This window comes from Eptatretus burgeri, chromosome 14, assembly GCF_056783735.1.
Source record: "Eptatretus burgeri isolate ZD-2024b chromosome 14, Ebu_testis_v1, whole genome shotgun sequence".
NCBI lineage: Eukaryota > Metazoa > Chordata > Myxini > Myxiniformes > Myxinidae > Eptatretus > Eptatretus burgeri.
The window spans coordinates 46,158,085-46,180,584 of record NC_140974.1 but is presented as its reverse complement, the minus strand read 5'-3'; the positions used below and the strand labels follow the sequence as shown (position 1 = coordinate 46,180,584).

General features: G+C 45.9%; 2 protein-coding genes across 2 annotated transcripts in view; one reads left to right on the top strand and one right to left on the bottom strand.

Moving 5' to 3' along the window:
- Positions 1–22,500, bottom strand: part of LOC147013087 (von Willebrand factor A domain-containing protein 7-like) — a 107,362-nt gene that overhangs the window by 28,662 nt on the left and 56,200 nt on the right. The window contains exons 11-13 of the mRNA XM_085854654.1: positions 12,768–12,986; positions 12,342–12,511; positions 12,115–12,229 (exon numbers count right to left, since the gene is read on the bottom strand). Coding sequence (XP_085710780.1) covers positions 12,115–12,229; positions 12,342–12,511; positions 12,768–12,986 — 504 coding nt within the window. The remainder of the gene's footprint in view (positions 1–12,114; positions 12,230–12,341; positions 12,512–12,767; positions 12,987–22,500) is intronic.
- LOC147013088 (uncharacterized) overlaps positions 1–22,500 on the top strand; it is a 121,757-nt gene that overhangs the window by 53,258 nt on the left and 45,999 nt on the right. The window lies entirely within an intron of this gene.

Genomic DNA, 22,500 nt, shown 5'->3' with positions numbered 1-22,500 from the left:
CCCCTTGTACATTTTACCTACGGATCCCTGAGTGCGACATTCATGGTATTCGTGTCCCCAAAATAAATAACCTGAGGGCTGCGTAACTACCTAAACAAACTCACTCACACGGACGACTTAAATAAAATTGCCGGCGCTAGACAGACATGCCGGGGGCGCACTCATATTTACAGTACATCTTAACCTTAACTTACAAATTTTACACTAAACCATGGCCCAGGATCATTGAACTCTGCAAAAAGAAAGCAGTTAGCAGGGAGCCAGGCTGCCCGCATGCAGTCTCTGGCTCAAACAATGCAGGTGACAGGGAACGTGGCTGGCTGCTCACACGCAGTCCAAGGCCTTCCCTTTTGAACTGAACGCAGTGAACCACAACGGTGCATGGGCTGCACAAACGCAGTCTCCGTGCCAGCTCAAGTGGCACACGCAATGAACACAACGAATGGATGCATGGACACAAACACGGTGCACGGGCCGCCACTGCAGGCCCGTGTTGTAGCTGCCAACAGGGCAGTTCTCGCAGCTTGCAAACTGTTGCCTTGCGGATCCTGGCGCACATGGAAATGAACAGGGGGGGGCAAAGCAAAAATTGAACGGGGCTGGTGAACATGGGCAGTGGGCATGGCATGGCAAAGGTGCAGGCAACACACAGCCCGCAGAAGAAGGCCGCTGCAGGCAAACATAGCGGGCAGATGAACTGGCCGGCACAGGCCTTGAAGAAAAACAGCCAGCAGATGAACTGGCCGGCACAGGCCTTGAAGCAAACACGGCCAGCCGATGGCACAGGCCTTGCAGCAAAACAACAGCTGCCGATGAAGTTGGCCGGCCTCCGCCTTGAAGCAAAACACGGCCAGCCGATGACGTTGGCCAGCTCTTGCCGTTCAGTGGAGGTTGGTGGAGGGAGTGCGGTGGTGCTGGCCACTTGGAGGGCGGGCTCGGACCTACCTACCTGTCTCCCTCCCAACCTATCGCCTTTGCCTGTCACTGTACATACCCACTCCCTCAATTTGTCAAACCCCAATTTAGCCCCAACTTATTTTTTTTATTTTTACTTCCCCCACTATAAATCGTCCCCTAACCCCCTTTATCGTCCTTGTTCGGCTAACCTATACTGTCACCTAGCCTACTCCCAACCCCTACGTTCCCTTCCCGGAGGGGAATAAGGGAGAGCTAACGCCCTGTGTCGAGGCCCAACGAAGCCTCAGAATGGCCTCCCCAGAGTTCGGCGATCTATAAGCAAAGTGGGTCCAGCGGCCCACAACGACAGCGAGGGGATGGATGGTGCGGAGGGGTACATCTCCTAATCTACCCTAACCATTTAACTGTTAAACTACCCCGGGGCTTTCAACAAGCGCCTCTCGCTTAAACTATTGGTTCTAACAACCCAGATTCCCGTCGCCTGTGTTGGTGTCCTCACAATTTCGGGCCTCGCCCCCCAATTTTCTCTCCGTGCCCTCACACGGTCTCCTGGCTGGGACACGTGGCTCCCTTTGGTAGGCACGACCCTCTGCCGAATCTCCCGCTATGGCACCCCCGGGCACTACACTGCCTCCGAGCCTACCAGCTCCCTAACACCGGGGAGTGCCCGCCAGGGCACCTCCCCTGAAACGCACACGTGGCAGGCCGGCCTCCCGGGCCCCTTTCCGAGGGTCACCCGTGCCCACAACACTGCCCACGCGGCTAATGGCGCCCCGGGCCCCCGCACCAAGCAGGCGCACCCGTGCCCACTATTCTATCCCGGCCCCCCATGGGCCCATGGCCTACCGCGGCCGACTAGCCTGGTGCCCGGGGTACCCACTCAGCGATACTCACCTTTCGCAGCCACGCTCCCAAGCCCGTCAACAGGGCTCCTGCACCCCTCCAAATGGGTCTCGAGCCTACTTTCCCACCAACAACAAAACGACCTCCATTTTTCAATTTGACTGACCCAGCGAACTCACTTTACTCTGACCCCGGGGTCCCTTGGGCGGGAGTCACTCCTCCCCCCAATCACTCATCGCACCATGCATTCCCCATTCACTCCATACACACAGACCCGCTGGCCTCACTCACTCACCATGTACTCACCTCACAACTCTCCAACTCTTCAACACACACACCGCTGAACTCTGCCATCCTTCTATCTACATCCCCTTACTAACTCGTGCTCCCTCGTCGTCCCTTAAACTACAGCACGTTCCTTTTAACACTACGTAGCTAAACTACGTCCCCACTACACATCCAAAGTCTGTCACTGTCCTCAAATAAATCATTTTATTTCCCAACATAAAGCTCACTAAATCCCTCTACCTAATCCATTCCACGGACTCCATGAGGACTTACCCCTGCCCCATGGAGTCGGTCTAACTAAGCTAACCCTTCCCCCTAACTAGTTTCCATCCTGTGCCCCGGGCCAAGGGGGTCTTCCACCCCTTGCCCAGGAATCCTGTGTACCCGAAAGTGAGGCTTGTTCCTTTTTTTTTTTTTTTTTTTTCTTTACATGCGCAGCGCCAGCGCGGCAACTCGCGCACTTTGCACCTGCCCGTGACGTCATGCAGCTGCACGTGTTCCTCGTCCCTCCTTGGACGGTACCATCCGGCAGAGATACCCCTCCTGCCGGATTCCAACCCCACGTGCAGCCATGACGTCACCGTGCGCATAAAAAAAAAACACAAGCCCCACGTCTCGAGGGGTTCCCCACGCGAACACATGTGCTTTGCCCGTTGGAGCTTAACACACACGATCGCGTGGAGAACCCGTCCGGTCCAAATCCGTTTACCTGCCTAAACTTTGTCCGTCCGCGGGATCGGCAAATCCACCGCGTGCGTTTCCGGACCGGGACTTCACTCTCGCAAGCGAGCACGTGGCGGTCTCGTGCGTTGCACAGCACGAACCTCGTGCTCACTGCTGGGTGAACCCGGCACGGTCCCCGAAACAACCACAGCCGCTACTCGGCTTTCGTTCCTCCCATGTCGCCGTCGTCGCCATTCGACCCACGCACACCTGCGTGTTACGACGCACACAGTCCACTCCATCACATTCACACCGGGAGACGCGGCTGCGTGCTCCCGCATGCCAACCGACATCTCCCTTACATACCGCTCTCTCACACACACGGTCTCCCTTGCACACAGCGACCTTGCACACGGCCGTTCACTCACGCGTGCGGGGGCACTCACCCGCGGTGCCTCACTCGCACTCCGTGCCTCATCCACACACGCGGGGGCACTCAACCGCGGTGCCTCACTCACACACACGGCGACACTCATACACGGTGCCTCATCCACACACGCGGGGGCACTCAACCGCGGTGTCTCATCCATACTCCGTGCCTCATCCACACACGCGGGGGCACTCACCCGCGGTGCCTCATCCACACCCGGCGTGCTGGGAAGCACGCACTCTGGCACCGTCGCCACCACACCACTCGCACACGGGGTCGCTTCCACACACGGGGACGCACTCACACCTTGCACCACACACACAGGGACAACCACACTGGGGATTCGTGTCCCCACAAGGGTCTCTGGGGCCTCTATACCCCCCAAGCTCTCCGTGCACCCGTTCGCAGCACTCGTCCCCTCAACCTCGCAAAGCACGACCGAACTCACCTGGTCGTGACTCGCCTCAAGGGGGCAGACTCCCTCCCCTCGTTCCTGGAGGAGGCCATCCAGGTGCTCGCACTGGGTCTCGACACGCTCCGCGAGCTCAACCCCATTGTCCTCCACTACCTGTGTGTGTGTGTGTCACTTACCCCGTCTTCATCGTGTTGTCTCTCCTCTATTTTTTCTATCTCCCGTGTCTCTGCCAACTCTTCACCCTTTACCTCTCTTGTCTCAACTATTATTTCCGTTGTCGTCATTTCGTGTCTCGTCTCACACGTTTTGGTCTCCCCATTTAATTTTTCCCTTTTGGTCACCGTCGATTCCTCTGTCACGACCCTCGCCCAACACGCCCCCCGAATTATTTTTTTACCCGCCTCCACCGCGGGCCTGTCAGCCGTTGCACCCCCTTCCAGCTCGTTTGCTCCCACACGTGGAGTCGCCATTCCCAGCTCCCTGGTCACGGCCTTCATGCCCGCCTGCAGGCATCGGCCCATGTTCTGCGTCTCACCCCGTAGCTCTTTTATTTCTTCCCTCATTTGCTGTGTATTCGCATCCATCGTCGTTTTCACTTCATTTGTATTTGTATCCATCTTTTTGTTCATTTGTTGTGTATTCGCATCCATCTTTTGTGTATTCGCATCCATCTTTGCTGTATTCGCATCCATCTTTTCGTTCATTTGTTTGTTCATGCCTTTCATTTCGTTTTTCATATTCGCTTCCATCTTTTCGATCATTTCCGCATTCATCTTTGCCAGCATGGTGAATAGTTGGGCCATGTCGGGTGCGCTTGGGTGAGCCGTTTCGGCAGGGATCGGGGAAGGGTTTTGGTGGAGAGGGGGGGGGGAGGTGTCATACACCGCGGCCGCTGCCGCACCCATTTCGGGCTCTGGGTTCAGTTGGGCGAGTCCGTGTTCCTGCACAATCAACATTTCCTGCTCGGGGATTCCATCCTGGACCATGGATTCTACACATTCTACATCCATTTCTAATACCCCCGGCTCCCTCTCGCCTTGAGACGCCATCTTGCTTCTCGTGAAGGGTTAATTTAGCTCTCTCGTAATTTGGAGGGAATCGGGGGTCGCTTCTCTCACCCCTGGACCGATTCCCGTGAATTTAGCCGGAGACAGGAGAGCCCGTTTTCCTGTTCTCCGATACCAGTGCCGCGAGGAGGGCGATGAATTTGTATCGCACGACCTGACACCAGTGTTGCGGTATTCGCGCCCGCCGGCGTGCTGACGGCCACGTAACTCGAATCGCGGCACGTCGCCCACCGGACGGACAATCCAGTCGTGACCCTCTCGGACTAACGCCGGGAACCAGTCACGGGTGGACCTTTCGGTCTCACCGCGATCGAGCCAATCCGCCCCCGCGTGGGATAGGGTTGCTCGCCAAATTCGACCTACCTAAGTACCCACGCGGAGGGTAGACCGGGCGATCGCACCTCGCCGCAGGTCGACTTCGGACACGGGCCACTAAAGCGACCCGTTCCGTACTATCGGGATAACCGAGCGGTGTTATTCGTCGACCTCGACGGTTCGATTAATTATCGGGCGTATTCAGCCCACTACCAACCCTTTACGTGAAGCAAGATGAGGATTCAATGAAGGAAATGACGAAGCGAAGCGGGAAACAGTTCAACACAAAAGCACATTTATTCGCGACGAACGGAAAGCACACATATTCAATTCCACCAAAAGCACACAGAAAAGAAAAAAACACAATGCAATTTACACAAAAAGCAAATGCGACAATGCAGATCTAATACCGATTACACGAGCACACGGCAACACTTATACAATTTTACTTCACAGACGGCGCCGACAACACATACCCAAAACCAAGGAAAGAATACCCTCAAGATGAGGCGGGCCTGAGGCCGAGACCGGGTCGGGCCTACCCGTCTGGTGATGAGACGCGGAGCGGCGATGGTGCCTCAACTCTGCGGGCCTCGCGGGCAGTGTCTGGTAGGGGGTGGGAAAGGGGCCCCCTTGGTCGCACTATCTCAGCGCGGGGGGAAACAGGAGGGGGTTGCTGATGCTCGGGGTATAGAGGATTTTTATTGCCCCGCAACGAGCGTCTCCACCTCGGCCAGGTCGCGCTGTCGGCCTCCCTGGGGTGCAGCTCCCTGCACGACGTGAGCACCCCCTCGTCTGCCCTCGCCGCCTCTCCACAGCTCCGTCCCCTCCGTTCCGACTCCAACGCACACGACGACCAGCTCCTTCTTGCCAACTCCACCGCCCGCGAAGTCTTGACTCTCTGTTCCCTCTCGACTCTCCTACTCTCTACTCTCTGGACTGACGAACACGGTCGCTTTTATCAGCCCCGTAGCTTCGCCCTCTCATCTTTGACCCCCTCCCTTCGACCTTTCACCTCGCTCCCCATTGGCCCGAGAAAAAGTGGGCGTGAATGCTTTTTGATCCATAAATTTGCATATATCGATCGCCCTCCAACGCCCTGGGGGCGGGGCCAATTCGCCCCTCGCTCACCGATTTGGACGGCAAAAAGTGGGCGTGTGTCGTTTTTGATCCGTTTTTGAAGCACAAAATCCGTGATTTTGTACACGCTGTTCGGCGCGCGCCCTGCGCGAGTCCAACACCGGTACCCACAGGCGGCGCAAGAACGGTGGCGATGCGACGGTTGCGAGGTGTGACGTGAAGGTCGTGGCGGTTGTGGTGAAGCGGTGGTTGGTGGTGGTAACAATGGCGGTTGGTCCAAATTAAAGATAGTAAAAGAAAAACGGCTATCCTGAAGAGTCGCAGCACGCATAAATGACATGTATTCCCACTAGACAACGGGTTTGGGCCTAACTACACATGTACTTACCGAGATATCTCACCTAAGGGACCTGAATGGTGGTTTGCGAATTTGGTAACCACAACAATATATATACATATCTTCTTTTTCTTCTTTCGGCTGCTCCCGTTAGGGGTCGCCACCGCGGATCATCCGTATGATCCGCATAGTGATTTGGCACATGTTTTACGCCGGATGCCCTTCCTGACGCAACCCTGGTCGCCTCTTACGACACAGGGATATGGTACACCTATTTTAACCGGGGTATACACCGGCCCAGTATACTGGTACTCATTTCGCCGACCTCGGAAGGATGACAGGCTGAGTCAACCCCCTGGTGTATTAATTCAGTGGCCCAATGGGGCTTGAACTCAGGACCTTTTGGATCCCAAGCCGCTGCCCGAACCACTGCGCCAACACTTTTTATGTATATATTTATGTATGTATATATATATATATATATATATATATATATATATATATATATATATATATATATATATATATATATATATATATATATATATATATATATATATATATATATATACACATATATATACACATATATATACACATATATATATATACATATATATATATATATATATATATATATATATATATATATATATATATATATATATATATATATAATCACTGCATCACATTCATGGGAAAAAAACGATTCAAAAAAATAGAAATTAATTTGTAATTTTTCCCCATTAATAGCTCCACAAGGATCCTCAGGTGAACTGTCAAAATCACTGAATGATTGTCGAGAGAATGTTGTACAAAATCCCAAATTAGTTTGTAAAAATTATTTTCCCATTAATAGCTCAACAAGGATTCTCAGGTGAACTGCCAAAATCCCTGAATTCTGTTGTAAAACAAACCATTTGAAAAACAGTGCTTTGCCTTACTTAGTTCATATTTTAAATGAAAATTGGATTCAATATTATCAGAATTGTGCTAGTTGAAGTAACTCAATGCTGGTCCTGTGTGTATGTATTTTTATTTTATAGTTTTAACTCTATTACCTTATTATCATTGTTATTATTATTATTATTATTATTATTATTATTATTATTATTACTATTAGTCCCTGTTGGGTTTAGTTAGTTCAAAAGAGGGCTTTTTGATTTGGTCTTGATTTTCGTGTCCGTGCATGCGCGCGTCCACAACCATATCTCGGACATGTATTGACTGATTTTATTCATACTTGGCACAAAGACAACACATGATGGCTTATATATGTATGTCAATATTTTTTCGACATCATTTCTAAGATGGCCGACTGGCGGCTATTTTCATTGTAAAAAAAACCCCGATGTTGTAGACATCCTCAACCATTTCTTGAACATGTATTTACCGATGCTGTTTAAACTTGGCATACTGATAATGAATGATAGCTTACACATGCACGTCATCCCCCCTCCCACCCCCCCCCCCCCGAGATCAGATCAAAGATAGCTGACTGGCGGCCATTTTGTTACTAAATGTATCCCCAACCATTTCTCAGATGTACATGGTCCAATTTTGTTCAAACTTGGCACTATCACAGTATATGATTGCACACATGTGCACTTCACTTTATTTTGCGATCTGATCAAGGATGACTGACTGGTAGACTGGTGACCATTTTAATTGTAAATAAATATGGGCTTGCCATTTAACTCCTTACAGAAAAATTACTAAAACAATGGGGGCTATGACAATTTATGCCTTTTTCTCCTTGTTATTATTATTATTATTATTATTATTATTATTATTATTGTTGTTGTCATCACAATTGTCTTCTTCTATCATTTAACCTGAAACTGTTCCAGACATATGCAGATAAGATCAGTCTGGAATGATCTGAGAACAATTTATATTAACTGGAAGGTCAATGTCACATCAATATGGTGTGCCTAGAATACTGTACAAATGTATTATATTGTCAAAAGTCCAGACCATCATAAAATATACAAGTATATGTATGAAATAGATTACAACATATATGTTTGTTATCTTTATCATCTACACTGTAGAGAGAATGCTGTACTATACCAGTTGTTTACATACTCAGTACACTATCAAGAAGTTTATCGTGCACCAGGTGTGTGCAGGTCCCACGTGACATGACATGCCAGCAAATGATCTTGCCAATAAAACCGATAAAGCAACAATGTCTAAGGCACTTTCACTTATCCTCTAGAATGGTTCACATTACATTTTGGTACTATCTGATGCAATAATTGAAGGTTTAATTTACCATTGAGTAAACAAAACAGCAATTTATTTGTGACCACTGTAGACACACTGTTCGCCAATCAAGTTGATTGGCAACAACCTCTATAGCTGACGTGGGGATATCTGACATGATGACGTCATATGATTATCCACCAAAACTTACACCCGAAACGAGTTTGACACCGGACTGCATTTACAAACCCGATTATTCACAAAATCAGTGTTCCAAATTGTGTACATTTACTGACTGAAAAATGGACCATCGTAAAGAAAACATTGGAATTCATTTTGCAAATGCTCAATAACATTTTGACAACCCAAAACTGGATAAACCAACAATAAAAAAAATGGTCAAAGCGAGGTAATTACACAACTATTCTCTCTAGTTTCAGTGCGAGTCATCCACCCTTATTTAATAACACACTGGATTTATTTTTTTTACCATACATACACTCTTCCCTCCACTACAAATATATTTTCAACATTCACCACACATAAAATGGAATTCTAATACAACAATATCAGGGATGTTCCAATCCAGTTATTTATTGGTGTTCTTTAATTAAAAGTAAAACTGTGTTGCTTGCACTCTGTCAACACATGGGAGGTCTTTCAAGTCATGTTACAGCTGATGCTTCCATTCCAGGTGAAGCATCCATGGCTCAGCTCTAAGTCAGGGTTCCCATTTTATCTTAAGTGAGCCTTTTTTGGAGGGTGTCCCTGTGAGGCAGGGTGTTTGTCGGGCTTTCCCTTTGGTTCAGGAGACTGATCCAAGTGAGCCCTTGGGTCTTTGGTTGAACCATGCTGCCTGTGAACCTGGGGGTTAATCTCTAGCCTACGCTTTTAAGGGACAAACTCTTCTGCCTCAGAATGAGAAACATAGGCTGGTTGTGGAAATTAAAAGCACCAGGGCATTAATGACACTGGCAAGTTGCCCGTGCCCACAAGAGATTCTAAACGGGTTAGGGATGAAGATGGCAAAAATGCAAACGGAATATTCTATCATCAAGCTGGCAAACTTTGAGAAACAATTCACATTTATTGCCACATCTGAGGCAATTTAAAGAGATTTTAAAGAAATAAAGAGATTAAAAATTAATGAAGAGGTCAAATTAAATTATAATTGAGATCAAATAAATTAAGAATTAAATATTAAACAACAATACATTGTTTTTCCATTTAATTGGCTATCTTGTGAGATGACAGAATACTGCGATATGTGATGGACATATACTGTAAACATAGATTGCATTTTGAGAAAATTATCTTACTACCTGAATGGAAATTTAAAATATACCATCAGAGATGGGGAATCCCCCACCATTGAATGAAAAAGGTCATACATATTCTAGATAATGAGGGAGGTGAATTGGAAACAAGACACCATTTGGTCATCATCTCGAAAAAGTTCCCCAGGGGTGAGGAGCGTAGTTACCAAAAATAATTGAAATCATATAAGCGGTTTTCCATTTATGACAAAAAACATTTTTTTCAAGATGGCCACCCCAGTCGGCCATCTTGGATCCGGCCACGCCCAAAATCAATGGGGTTCTTCCTTTTCAGGTGGTACATGTGTGACTCAAATTTCAAATCGATATGGCGAAAAACATTTTTCTCAAGATGGCCGCTCCCGTCGGCCATCTTGTATCCGGCCACGCCCAAAATCAATAGGGTTCTTCCTTTTCAGGTGGTACATGTGTGACCCAAATTTCAAATCGATATGGTGAACAGTTTATGAGTTATCGCACTCACAGCTATAAATGTTGACGCCCAGCCAGCCAGCTGGACGGACGGACAGACAGATGGACGGACGACCCGGGTGACAACAATATCTCCCTTCCGCCACGCGGCGGGGGTTAAAAAGGGGCTCCATTAATATTTGTGTATCGACGTCACGAATCATCCTGCCGGATTTTCAAAACAATGTGTTGAGCTGCCTTGGAGCAGTAGGGGGAAAAAAACGACTGCCTGACTGACTAAGGGACATTGCTATGGCTTTAATAAACAGCTCAACTCGACTTTGTAATAGACGAGCTAAAAACTCGTCAAAGAGAGATGATTATGTAACTACTACCTTGGGTTACAGAATGGGTTATACCCCCTCATTTTAACACAACTGGATAGATTTTTACCACATGTTACACAACCTTTTTATAGACAGGAGTGATGTTTGCCAACTTGCAGGCAGATGGAAGGTGGCCAAAGGTGGACAGACTGAATATGGTAAACAAATGGGGAAGCAAGAATGGCAGAACAGGATTTGAGAACATGGACACCAATGCCATCGGGGACAGTTGCAAAGTAGGGTCAAGGCTGGAATTTTTTTTTCTACTTCTCAGGTTAGAGAATACTAAGTCCAGTAGACATTGGTAAGAGGGAGAAGATGGGGGAAGAAGCAGGATGGGTTTGATACATGAGATTTGGAGGCAAACAGAGTTTAGACATTCTGCCTTATCTCAGGCAGAGTCTGCAGTAATGCCTCTTGTGGTCAAGGAGGAGATGGACATGGAGCATAAACCAGAGACTACATTCATCCTAACTCTAATGGTCCATCCTCCAGCTTTATATGTTGCACTGCCCATTATCTGTGCTGCTTTCAATGTTCCTGTGTTGGAGGGATGGATGTGTGGCAGTGATATTCTTGATCTTATACCACTATACCACCACTATTCCTACCTACATAGGTAGAAATCGATGGAAGATTGCTCGTTGCCGGTCATTCTGACGAGAAAACAATCCTCACGAGGTACTGTAACCAATTAGGTGATATGAATGATGAACTGTCCAGTCTGATGGTAGCTTGTGAATGCTTAAGAAATGATGATGTGAAGTACTTGGAAATCATGTCTGTCTGAATAATCATCCCTCCACCCCCCCCACCCCCTTGAAGCCCATCGAGAGTATTACAAACTAAGTTGGTGTTAAATATTTCCTCGCCATTCTTAAACTGATTTAAACCACATGGGGGAGCAATTTATAGTGGATGTTGCCATGCAGACATGTACATCGATTCTGTGGGAGATGTGATTTGCAAATAAATTTCGAGCATCGTTCAATTCTCGATACAACAATTGCAGCATTCCATGTTTTACATCCAATCTCCTGATTGTGTTTCTTTCTTCAATATCCATGGATGGCCTAACATAAACTAAGGATTCATAGTTCAGATATTTCTTAGCTATTTCACAGTTTAAAAGTTGTAGGTTTTTTTGTGAAGAGTGGATTTTGGCTGTACATAGGGAGGGTAATTGATGGAACAATAAATAAAGAAAATGGTCAGATGAGTAAGCAAGTTGAAAATGCAATTAGACCAAAATTCAGAAACTAATTTCAATTAAAAGCTTAATTTCTCAGGAAATTGTACTTTAGCTTTCAAAACGAATCTTTAGAAACGAACTCTATTTCTTGGAAAGAGCCACAGGGGGGAAAAAACACGATTTCTATTTGACATCCACAACACAAGATACGATAACATTATTTTTGTCATTCAGACACAACTTACTCGTCTCGCCACGAACTCGATTTAAGCGGATCTTCTCTATGAACACCAACTGTCTTTGCAGCCTGCAATACTTTGTTCCTACTGTGGTTCCACACACACCCACCATCACGGGTTCCTGCAGACATTGGAATCAAGAACTTATTGCATCACTTGCATCAATGGGAAGTATTCTTTCATGTGTGCTATAAAAACAGCTCGATAACAATATTTTAAAGAAAATTATTTACCAGTGAAGTGAAGCGAGCACGGACAGAGGTCATGCCACTCAAGCTGCCAGGGAGTGGTTGTGCAGAGAAGCGCTGGACAATACTGCCATGCACATTCAGGATAAGAACCTCGTCGATGGAAAAGTTTCTATTTACTCTGCTTGGTTTCACCTGCAATGTGTATTCCTTGTCTGCACGCCGTGGGGGATGAGCGTAAAGGAAACAAATGGGGGACAAACTTATCCTTCCAGAGGGGCACATGAGCAGAGCCAGCATCTCACCAATGTCGTTGATATTGTCTTACATGCCAAATGAAGTAAAGCAAGACAGTAAGAGAAGGGAGAAAAAAAAGTTGAGAGAACTGATTAAGAGGGGGAAGAGTTAAGAAAAAACATGGAAGGAAATAAAAAAAGATAAAAAAATTGAGAATCAGGAAAAAATTCTGACCAGCTACAGGGCGTCCCTGAATGGGAAGGATGAAGCCATTTTTATTGTGCATGATCTGGTAAGAAAAGTCCTGGATGCTTTTTCCTGTGACGATCACATCACATGGTTCTGTGCCTTCCATTGCAAGACTCCAATTTCCTTGTGGAGACGGGTTATGGATCAGGAGCACCTTGTATGTTGGTGTGTCCACAAGGTTCTCTCCATCTGTCACTGGAGACCCTGAAAAAATTATTCAATTCATTGTTAATTGTTGGCACATACAAGTTTGATAGGAATGCAATGGAGACAATTCAATGTGGTTACAAACAAGGAATGGTCTTTATGAGGTGCAGGATGGTCATCCATAGGTCAGCTAATTCATCATGGTGAACTACTTCATCATGATGAACGGGGTCAGCTTTTTTGTCATGGTAAATCCTTGTAACATAAAGTCTGATTGGAACTGCAGCTCAAGATGACCAGCCACAGCCACATATCATGTGGACTCATCCAGAATGTGGCAGTGGTCTACTTGCCTCCATCTAGCAAATCGATGTTAAGTTACTAACTTACAAATTGCATGAGGAAATGATTCGGGAAATTGCTTTGATGCTGCAACAGCAGAACTTCACAGCCTAATCTGGGCATCGATGTTGTAAGCTCATTAAGTTCTCGACTGTATGCTCATTAAGTTCTGGGATGTATGCTCATTAAGTTATTGGATGTACACTAGCGAGTGTACCTTCCAACTCGGACTGTACGCTCATTAGTGGAAAGCTCAGGAGACAACTGTATATGCAGGTAGCATACTGGGAGTTAGAGTAAATACCCAGGCAGTAGATCATAAGTTGGACTTCCTAATGAATGAACTAAGCTGTTTCTGAGTGTCAGTGGTTGGGATTCAGGAGACAAAATGCTTTGGCAGACATGTGGTCAGCAGATGGGCACATATTTCTACAACAGGGATGACCCTGACGTGGCAACAATGGTGCAGTAAAAAAATGAGGGTGTTGGGATTACATTGTTTGAGAATGCGACAACAGTGTAGAAATAGGTTGGCGAGGTGTAGGAATGAGAGAACTCATAAATTGCTGCAGCTTGGCTGAAAAACTCGCACGTTCTGGACAGAGATGACCTGGTGGCTCTTGGGAAACATCCAACATTTTAATGACAGTACTAGCATGGATCAGCTCGCGATGCTCGCTTCTCCACACGTTGTTGCAGAGATTGATGTCACAGATTTGCTGTGTTGCCATGATTTACACCAATCATTATCCAAACATATTTTCTACAAATTTATTTGTAATATTGATGATATTATATTTATTTGAAATTCCATTTGTGATATAAGAAGGACCAAATGGTCAAGGGTCGAGGCTGTCGAATCTGTCTGAAGGGTGTAAGGAGTCTAAAGGCCCTGTCACACCTTGACGTTTTTGCCAGAGTATGGCAAGGTATCAAAATGTATGTAAAACGCTGGTTTACGCTGAACTATTGGTATTTTTTTCCAGTTTTGGACGTATTCATAACGAGTTGGATGTATGCATAACGTATTAGTAATGTACACAGAACGTTTCGATAACATAGATAACTTATATCAACGAATGTTGAGCGTGTTGTCGGCGTTCACAACCTATGCCCAACGATAGTCTAACTTATGCATAGCGCGGCAGCGTATCGCCGACGATCATGTGGCATAGCCTATTAATAGGCTGCGGCTCAACGATTTAAATCATAATCGCACTACAAATCGAAGTGTCAAGCCGCTGTCACACCTTGACATTTTAGCCAGCGTATGCCGACGTATGAAAAATTTGCCGAATACGCTGGCACACGTCAAATACGTTATGGGTAAGTTTTGTATACGTTAAGAGCACGCTGAAGCACGCTGGCATACGTCGTAGTACGCCGAGTACGTCAACAAATTTTCAGCATGTTGAAAAATTTTTGACGTATGCTAGCATATGACGCACACATTCCGCATACGCTGGCCATAAGTTGTAGGCACATTACGCGATCGTTGACACACGTCGACACACGTTACTTGTAAGTTACTTGTAAGTCGAAACACGTCGAGGTAATGTTTAGCGTACCCGAAACTTATTTCTAACCTATGAGTAATGTGCTTTGAACCTATGAGTAACGTGCTTTGAACCTATATGTAATGTATCTCCAACGCATATTGACGTATGTATACTGAACAAAAATATAAACGCACCAAGCACAAAAATATAAACGCACCAAGCGATTGTTACTATTTTACCTCAAACTCATCAATACTAAATCTTCACAACAATTTGGTTATAGAATCCATGACAATTGAGCATTAAATTTCAAAGAGTTCCTTGAGAATTCTGGCGACAGTCTTTGCGCTACAACAGCCGACACAACCGAGGTGTCACTGTCAGAGTTCACACAGTCAGTAGCGGGTGTGTCCACCGTTGGCGTCGCGCAGAGCGGTGCATCTCCGGCGCATGGACATCACCAGATTATCGATGGTGGCCTGAGGGATGTTTTCCCATTCCTCCTGGAGAGCCACACGGAGCTGGCGGACGTTCTCTGGGACTGCGTAACGTTGTCGTACGCGTCGATCAAGAACCTCCCAAAGGTGCTCGATGGGCGACATGTCGGGAGAATATGTAGGCCAGTCGAGGACATCAATGTCCTCCTTACCGAGGAAGTCCATGCAGATCCTGGCAACATGGGGGCGAGCATTGTCGTGCTGAAACGTCAGATAGTGAAGGCGCACAAACGGCACGACGATGGGTCTGAGTATCTCGTCCCTGTACCGCTGCCCGTTCAAGTTGCCTTCAATGAAATGAAGCCGAGTGCGCTCTCCATGGCATATGCCTGCCCACACCATAACACTGGCACCACCGTGTGACACCCGACGAAGGACATTGGCGTCAGTGTAGCGCTCCCCAGCCCGACGCCAGACGCGGAGTCCGCCATCAGCCCGATACAGCTGGAACCGCGACTCATCGGTGAACAGCACTCTCCTCCATCGTGCGAGGGTCCAGCGCAAATGAACATTGGCCCAGTTCAGTCGGGTCTGACGCCGGACTGCAGTGAGGTCGAGTCCCCGGTGTGGTCGGTGGGCTCGGAGGTTGGCCTCCCTCAAGGGTTACGCACCGTCTGGGCTGAAATGCGCCTGTTATGCAGCCCGACAGTCTCATCGGCAGTCCTCGTGGCCGGTCGGAGTCGATCCCGGAGATGTTGCAGCCTCATGTGACGATCCTGACTGGCGGTGGTCACACGTGGTCGCCGGGCATGTAGGCGGTTCACGGTGCTTCCAGTCTCTCTGAGGCGCGTTCTCAGGCGGCTAATGGTGGAGTGGTGGACATTGAAGTGTGCTGCAACGGCCCGTACTGACGTCCCAGCATTCAGCATGCCAATGGCGCGCTCCCTCAAGATTTGTGACATCTGTGGCATGTTGACATTTGGCACCAGTCCACATTTTGGGGAGGCCTTTTATAGGGCAAGCTATAGGGAGTGTTTGTGTCCTGGTCACGTTCACTGACCATCACTCTGTCAAGCCCCATGGTGCTCATGGGAAGGATTACTCAACGTGTGAGTCCACACACTCAGAGTGGTCAATTTCAATGGGAACATCTGTCTTGAGCAAAACAAAGGAACCATTGCTCAAACATATCATCGGTTTGACCATTTTCCCATAATGGCAATCTTGACTTAGATATTTAGGTTGGTGCGTTTATATTTTTGTTCAGTATAGATGTATTTGACGTCTTCCGGACGACCACAGAACTTACTGAATGTGTTACTAACTTACAGCTACCGTATAATGGTGTATTGGCAGCGTTTAGGGGAATTGGTATATAAAAATGGGGTTCACACAGGAGGAACCCGTCAGTGTTCCAGACTCCATGTATTTTTTTTTTTCTTCGGCATGACGGTGATGTTGATACTTCGATTTCTAGTGTGGTTATGATTTAAATCGTTGAGCGGCAGCCTATTAATTATATTATATTATACCCGCAATAGAAATCGAAGTGTCAACATCACCGTCATGCCGAAGAAAAAAAACCAAAAAAAACCAGGGAGTCTAGAACACTGACGCTAAACATTAAGGCCCGGTCACACCTTGACGTTTTAGCCAGCGATGGCAACGTATTAAAATGTATGTAAAACGCTGGCTTACGTTGAACTTTTGATGTTTTTTTTTAAGATTCGTACGTATTCATAGCGAGTTGGTCGTATGCATAACATATTAGTAATGGACACAGAACGTTTCGTTGTGTTATAGATAACTTATACCAACGAATGCTGACCTGTTGTTGGCCTACACAACCGATGCCCAACGATAGTCTAACTTCGGCATAGCGCGTTGCACGCATCGCCGACGATGTCGTGACATAGCCTATTAAAAGGCTGACGCACAACGATTCGAATCATAACTGCCGTAGAAATGGAAGTGTCAACATCGCGGTCACACCTTGGCGATCTTGCCAGCGTATGCCGACCTAAGAAAAATGTGTCTAAAACGTTGGGGCACGTCAAATACGGTATCAGTAAGTTTGGTATACATGAGTACAACGCTAAAGTACGCTATCATACGTCGTAGTAAGTAGAGTACGTCAAGAAATTTTAAACATGTTCAAAATTTTACGACGTACTCGGCGTATGACACACGTTCCGCATGCGATGGGGATAAGTTGTACACACGATATGTGGACGCTTACACACGTCCACAAAGGCTACTTATAAGCTACTCATAAGTCGAAACACGTCGCGGTAATGTCTTTTTTACACGAAACTTATTTCTAACTTATGTTTGACGTGCTTTGAACCAATTCTTTACGTAGTCCCAACACACATCGACGTATGTAGACGTATTCTAATGACGTCTTCCGGTCGACAAAAAAAAAAAAATGAACGTGTTTCTAGGTTACAACTGCCATATAAAGACGTGTTCCCAGCAGTTTTGGGAATTGGTATATAAAAATACTGCTCATAAAAGGGGAACCCAACAGTGTTTTCGAGTTCCTTTTTGAGTCGATGTCCATGTCAGCAGTATCAGTATCAGTATCAGTATCAGTATTAGTATTAGTATTAGTAGTAGTTTGTTCATGTTGGCAGTAGTAGGTGAGTGTGAGGGGGAGGGTGTGGGTTATGATGGATCCTCCTTGCGTCCGCGTGTCCACGGGTAGGTTCATAGGCTGCCACTCAACGATTTAAATGGCTGCATCTCCACTATTGAAAGTAGACGCTTGCGCTCAACAATTGGATTTTTTTTACACTCAACGACTTTTAAACGGTACCACTCAGCCATTTTCATTGTTTACAATGAACGATTTAAATTGCTGTCACTCGCCTTTGTTTTTTGACGCTGAGGTTTTGAAATTTGAAGCGTTTCTTCTGAACGTGTTAAAACGCTCAAACTCGACTATTTTAAATAGACGCTGCCGATGGACAATTGGAATCATAGCCAAGCTAGACATCGAAGTGTGAACATCCTCGTCATGCCGAAGAAAAGTTTGAAGAATGCTGCAAATAAGTGTCCTGGCCGTGGCCGTGGACGCTGACGCAAGGACGATCCATTATACCGACGTCTTTCAGCCTATGAGTAACTTAAAAGTAACGTCTGTCGATGTGTGGCAACGATTGCGTAACGTGCCAACAACACGTTAATCATAGGTTAGAAATAAGTTTCGGGTACGCTAAACATTACCTCGGCGTGTCTCAACTTATGATTAACTTACAAGTAGCATGTGTTGACGTCTGTCAACGATCGCAGACCGTGCATACAACTTATGGCCAGCGTAGCGGAACGTGTGAGTCATACGCCGGCATACGTCGTGAAATTTCCATCATGAAAAAATTTGAGGACAACCGAAAAGTACAACGTTTAAAGCCAGCGTACAACGACGTATGGCAGTGTTTTTCAGCGTGCTCTCAATGTTATGAAAACTTACCCATAACGTATTCAACGTGTGCCAGCGTTTTAGAAAAAAAAATTCAAAAATCGGCATACGTTGGCTAAAACGTCAAGGTGTGACCGGGCCTTTACCTCGACGTGTTTCGACTTATGAGTAACTTACAAGTAACGTGTGTCGACGTGTGTCAACGGTCGCATAACGTGCCTACAACTTATGGCCAGCGTATGCGGAATGTGTGAGTCATACGCTGGCATACGTCAAAAAAATTCAAGCATTTTAAAATTTGTCGACGAGCTCGGCGTACTACGACGTATGCCAGCGTACTACGACGTATGCCAGCATATTAAGACGTAGGCCAGCGTTGTCGTAATGTATACAAAACTTACCCATAACGTATTCGACGTGTGCCAGCGTTTTAGACAAATTTTTCATACGTTAGCATACGCTGGCTAAATCGTCAAGGTGTGACAGGGCCTTAAATGGTGTTAAGGTATATGGGGTCTAAGGAGTCTTTTGCGTCTTTGTGGTCTTTTGGGACTTGTGGGTCTTCAGAGTCTTTTGGGGTCTTCAGTGACTTTTGGGTCTTGGGGAATTAATGTTCAAACAGGACATGATTAATCGGCATAGTCTTCACAGACTGTCGGACGGCTTCACGGCTTCACGGCTTCACCATGCGTAAATGTGTGTGTGTGTGTGCATATATATATATATATATATATATATATATATATATATATATATATATATATATATATATATATATATATATATATATATATATACACACACACATGTCAGTGCTTTGCTCCCACAGTTGAGGCACCTCCAGTGTAAAACAGAAATTTTCCATGAACTTGCAGGATATGTTGGACTGTGCCACAGTCTGAACTTCTTATTGTGATTGGTGACTTCAATCTAAGGGTTGGCAAAAGGGATCCAGTAAATGACGTGTGGTGGGAAACACTGGGAATGCATGAATTTGGATGAGAGTAATTCTGCTAGTGAAGAGTTCCTGGAGTTATGTGCTTCAACTCATCTCACAGTAACCAACATTTGGATTGAAAAGGAAGAAATCCATTTTGGAACATGAATGCACCCAGCTACATAGAGATACCACATCATTGACTATGTTGTGATGCATGTGGGGTTGTGGATGTTCTGTACTTATATACAGGTCATGAGAGGTGAAAAGTTCTGGTAAGACCCCTGATTGGTATGATTCAAAGTGCTAATCAAGGCACCTTGCTTACGACCTGTAAGACCCCGTTACAACCCTTAGATCATTGACAACCCTAAAACCCTATAGACCCTACGGACCCTATTAGACACTTTAGAATCCTAAGACCCCCATTAGACCCCAAAAACTCTGTTAAACTCTATATAATCCTAATACCCTTAAGACCCCTAAAACCTCAAAGACCATATAGACCACATCCGACCCTCGAGAACCCTTGGACCCTATAGACCCCATGAGACCCTTCAGAACTGAAACTACTGTTAGAACATACCTTTGAGACATTTAGACCCCTTTGACTATTTTAGATCCTTTGGACCTTTTAGACCCACTTAGACCCTTTATACTGCTTAGATCCTTCAACTATTGAGGCCGCTAAAAGTTCTGGGCCCTTTAGACCCATTTAGATACCTTAGAACCTTTTCGATTCCAGAAGAGCAATTTAGACCAAGACTTCTGAAGACCCTTTGGATCTCTTAGACTCCTGAAGACATTTACATCCTTTAGACCACTTAGACCTCTTGACCCTTAGACAATTAGACCCATTAGACCCCTTTAGACCATAAATATTATTGGAAAATACGCTTTAGATATTTAGACCCCTTAAGGCCATTATAAACCCTTATACAGTATACCCCCTATAGACCCTCTGGACTACTTAGACCCTTTAGACCTTTACACTCCTTAGATATCTTCGACCCTTTAGACCCCTTTAAATTCATACCACTCAAACATCTATCGTCTTATTGCAATATACAGATTATACCTTTTTCAGCAAGTAATGGGCAATCTCCACACACCCAAAGATGCGTAATTACAAAGGCTACACTGCAAGATGCAAACCTTTCATTCGTACCAAAAATAGGAAGGCCAGAGTAGAATTTGCCAATAAGTACAGAGGTGAGCCAGTACAGTTCTGGAACAAAGTTTTATGGACAGATGACACCAAGATAAACCTTTACCAAAGCGATGGAAAAGCAAAAGTGAGGGGAAAGGAAGGAGCTGCATTTGATCCAAAGCATACTACCTCATCTGTGAAGCATGGTAGAGGTAATGTCATGGCTTGGGTTTGCATAGTTGCATCTGGAACTGGCTCACTCATCTTTATTGATGATGTAACTAATGATAGTAGCAGCAGAATTAATTTGAAAGTGTACAGAAACCTTTTGTCTGCCGATGTACAAGAAAATGCACAGATGCCAACCCTCCCGATTTCATCGGGAGGCTTCCGAAAATTCACCCAAACTCCCGCCCTTACGATCACTATCCTTATCCTCCCGAAATTTTGATATTTTTGCACTGTTCACTAATCAGAATGTACTAGTATGAGAATTGAATGAAAAGCATCGTCTGCTACGTATAGCATGTGGTAACTCCATAACGTTCGCTGCTACCAAATTGTACGTAAAAAATTGCAAATTCAAATGAGGAGCAGCGAAACATTGGGTCTGGATCTCGCTTATGCGATCATGCACTGAGATTTAGTGCATGCGGTATGTGTGCAATACAGTGCATGCGGTATGTATGCACAGTGTATATGCATGCGATACGCTCACTGCATGCAGCTGGGCCCTGTACCAGCCCGGCGGTCGCGACCACCGTGCGGTGTTTAACAGCCGCTAGAGTTCTACGAGTCGCGCTGCAGCTGTGGAACATCGACTTCGAAGTTACCGATGCTTCAAGCCCTCGATGTTGATTACGAAATGGTAGAAAAGAAGCTTACAAAGACCAAGAAATGGTCTCAGAAGTACAAGACCGAATACAGTCTCCAATACCCGTGTATTCGAAAGTCTGAAAGAGGAATTCATCATGCGTATTGTACAGTATGCAGCGTTGATATTTCAGTTGAGCACGGAGGTCGCGATGATATTCGGAATCGTAAGCACGTTGGAAGCAAACGGCACACAGACATTGCAAAGGAGAGATCTTCGAGCACGAGTACCGGTACACTTCTGAATTATTTCACCAAACAAGGGACAAGCGAGGAAGAGGATGTTACCCGAGCGGAACTTCTCTTTAGTGGATTTATTGTGGAACATAACTTGCCCATATCAGTCTCAGATCATGCTGGACCTCTATTTCAAAAGATGTTTCCAGATTCAAAAGTTGCTTCAAAGTATGGATGTGCAAGAACAAAAACTTCAGCAATAATTGGTGAGTTGTCAAATGTTACTGCTTCATCTATTGCCGATATTGATAGACTAGCTCCATTTAGCCTAGCTACAGACGGTAGCAATGACAGTGGTGAGGCCCAGCTATATCCTGTCCTGATTTCGTACTATGACAACAGTGCTGGGATTGTGAAGCAAGGTTTGCTAAGTTTGCCTGCGTGCAAACAAGATTCCACTGGAGAAAACATTTTCAAACTGCTTGATCATGAGTTCAGTGACAGGAAAATTCCGTGGGGAAATTGTGTTTCCTTTTGTGCTGATAATGCCTCTGTCATGGTGGGCAAGCACAAAGGAGTCGCTGCTTATATCCACAAACAAAATCCAGAGTGCTACATCATGGGATGCCCTTGCCATATGATGCACAATACGGCCAAGAAGGCAGCTCAGGCCTTACCCATTGAATTAGATGACTTTCTCATCGATATTTACTACTACTTGGACAAAAGTAGTAA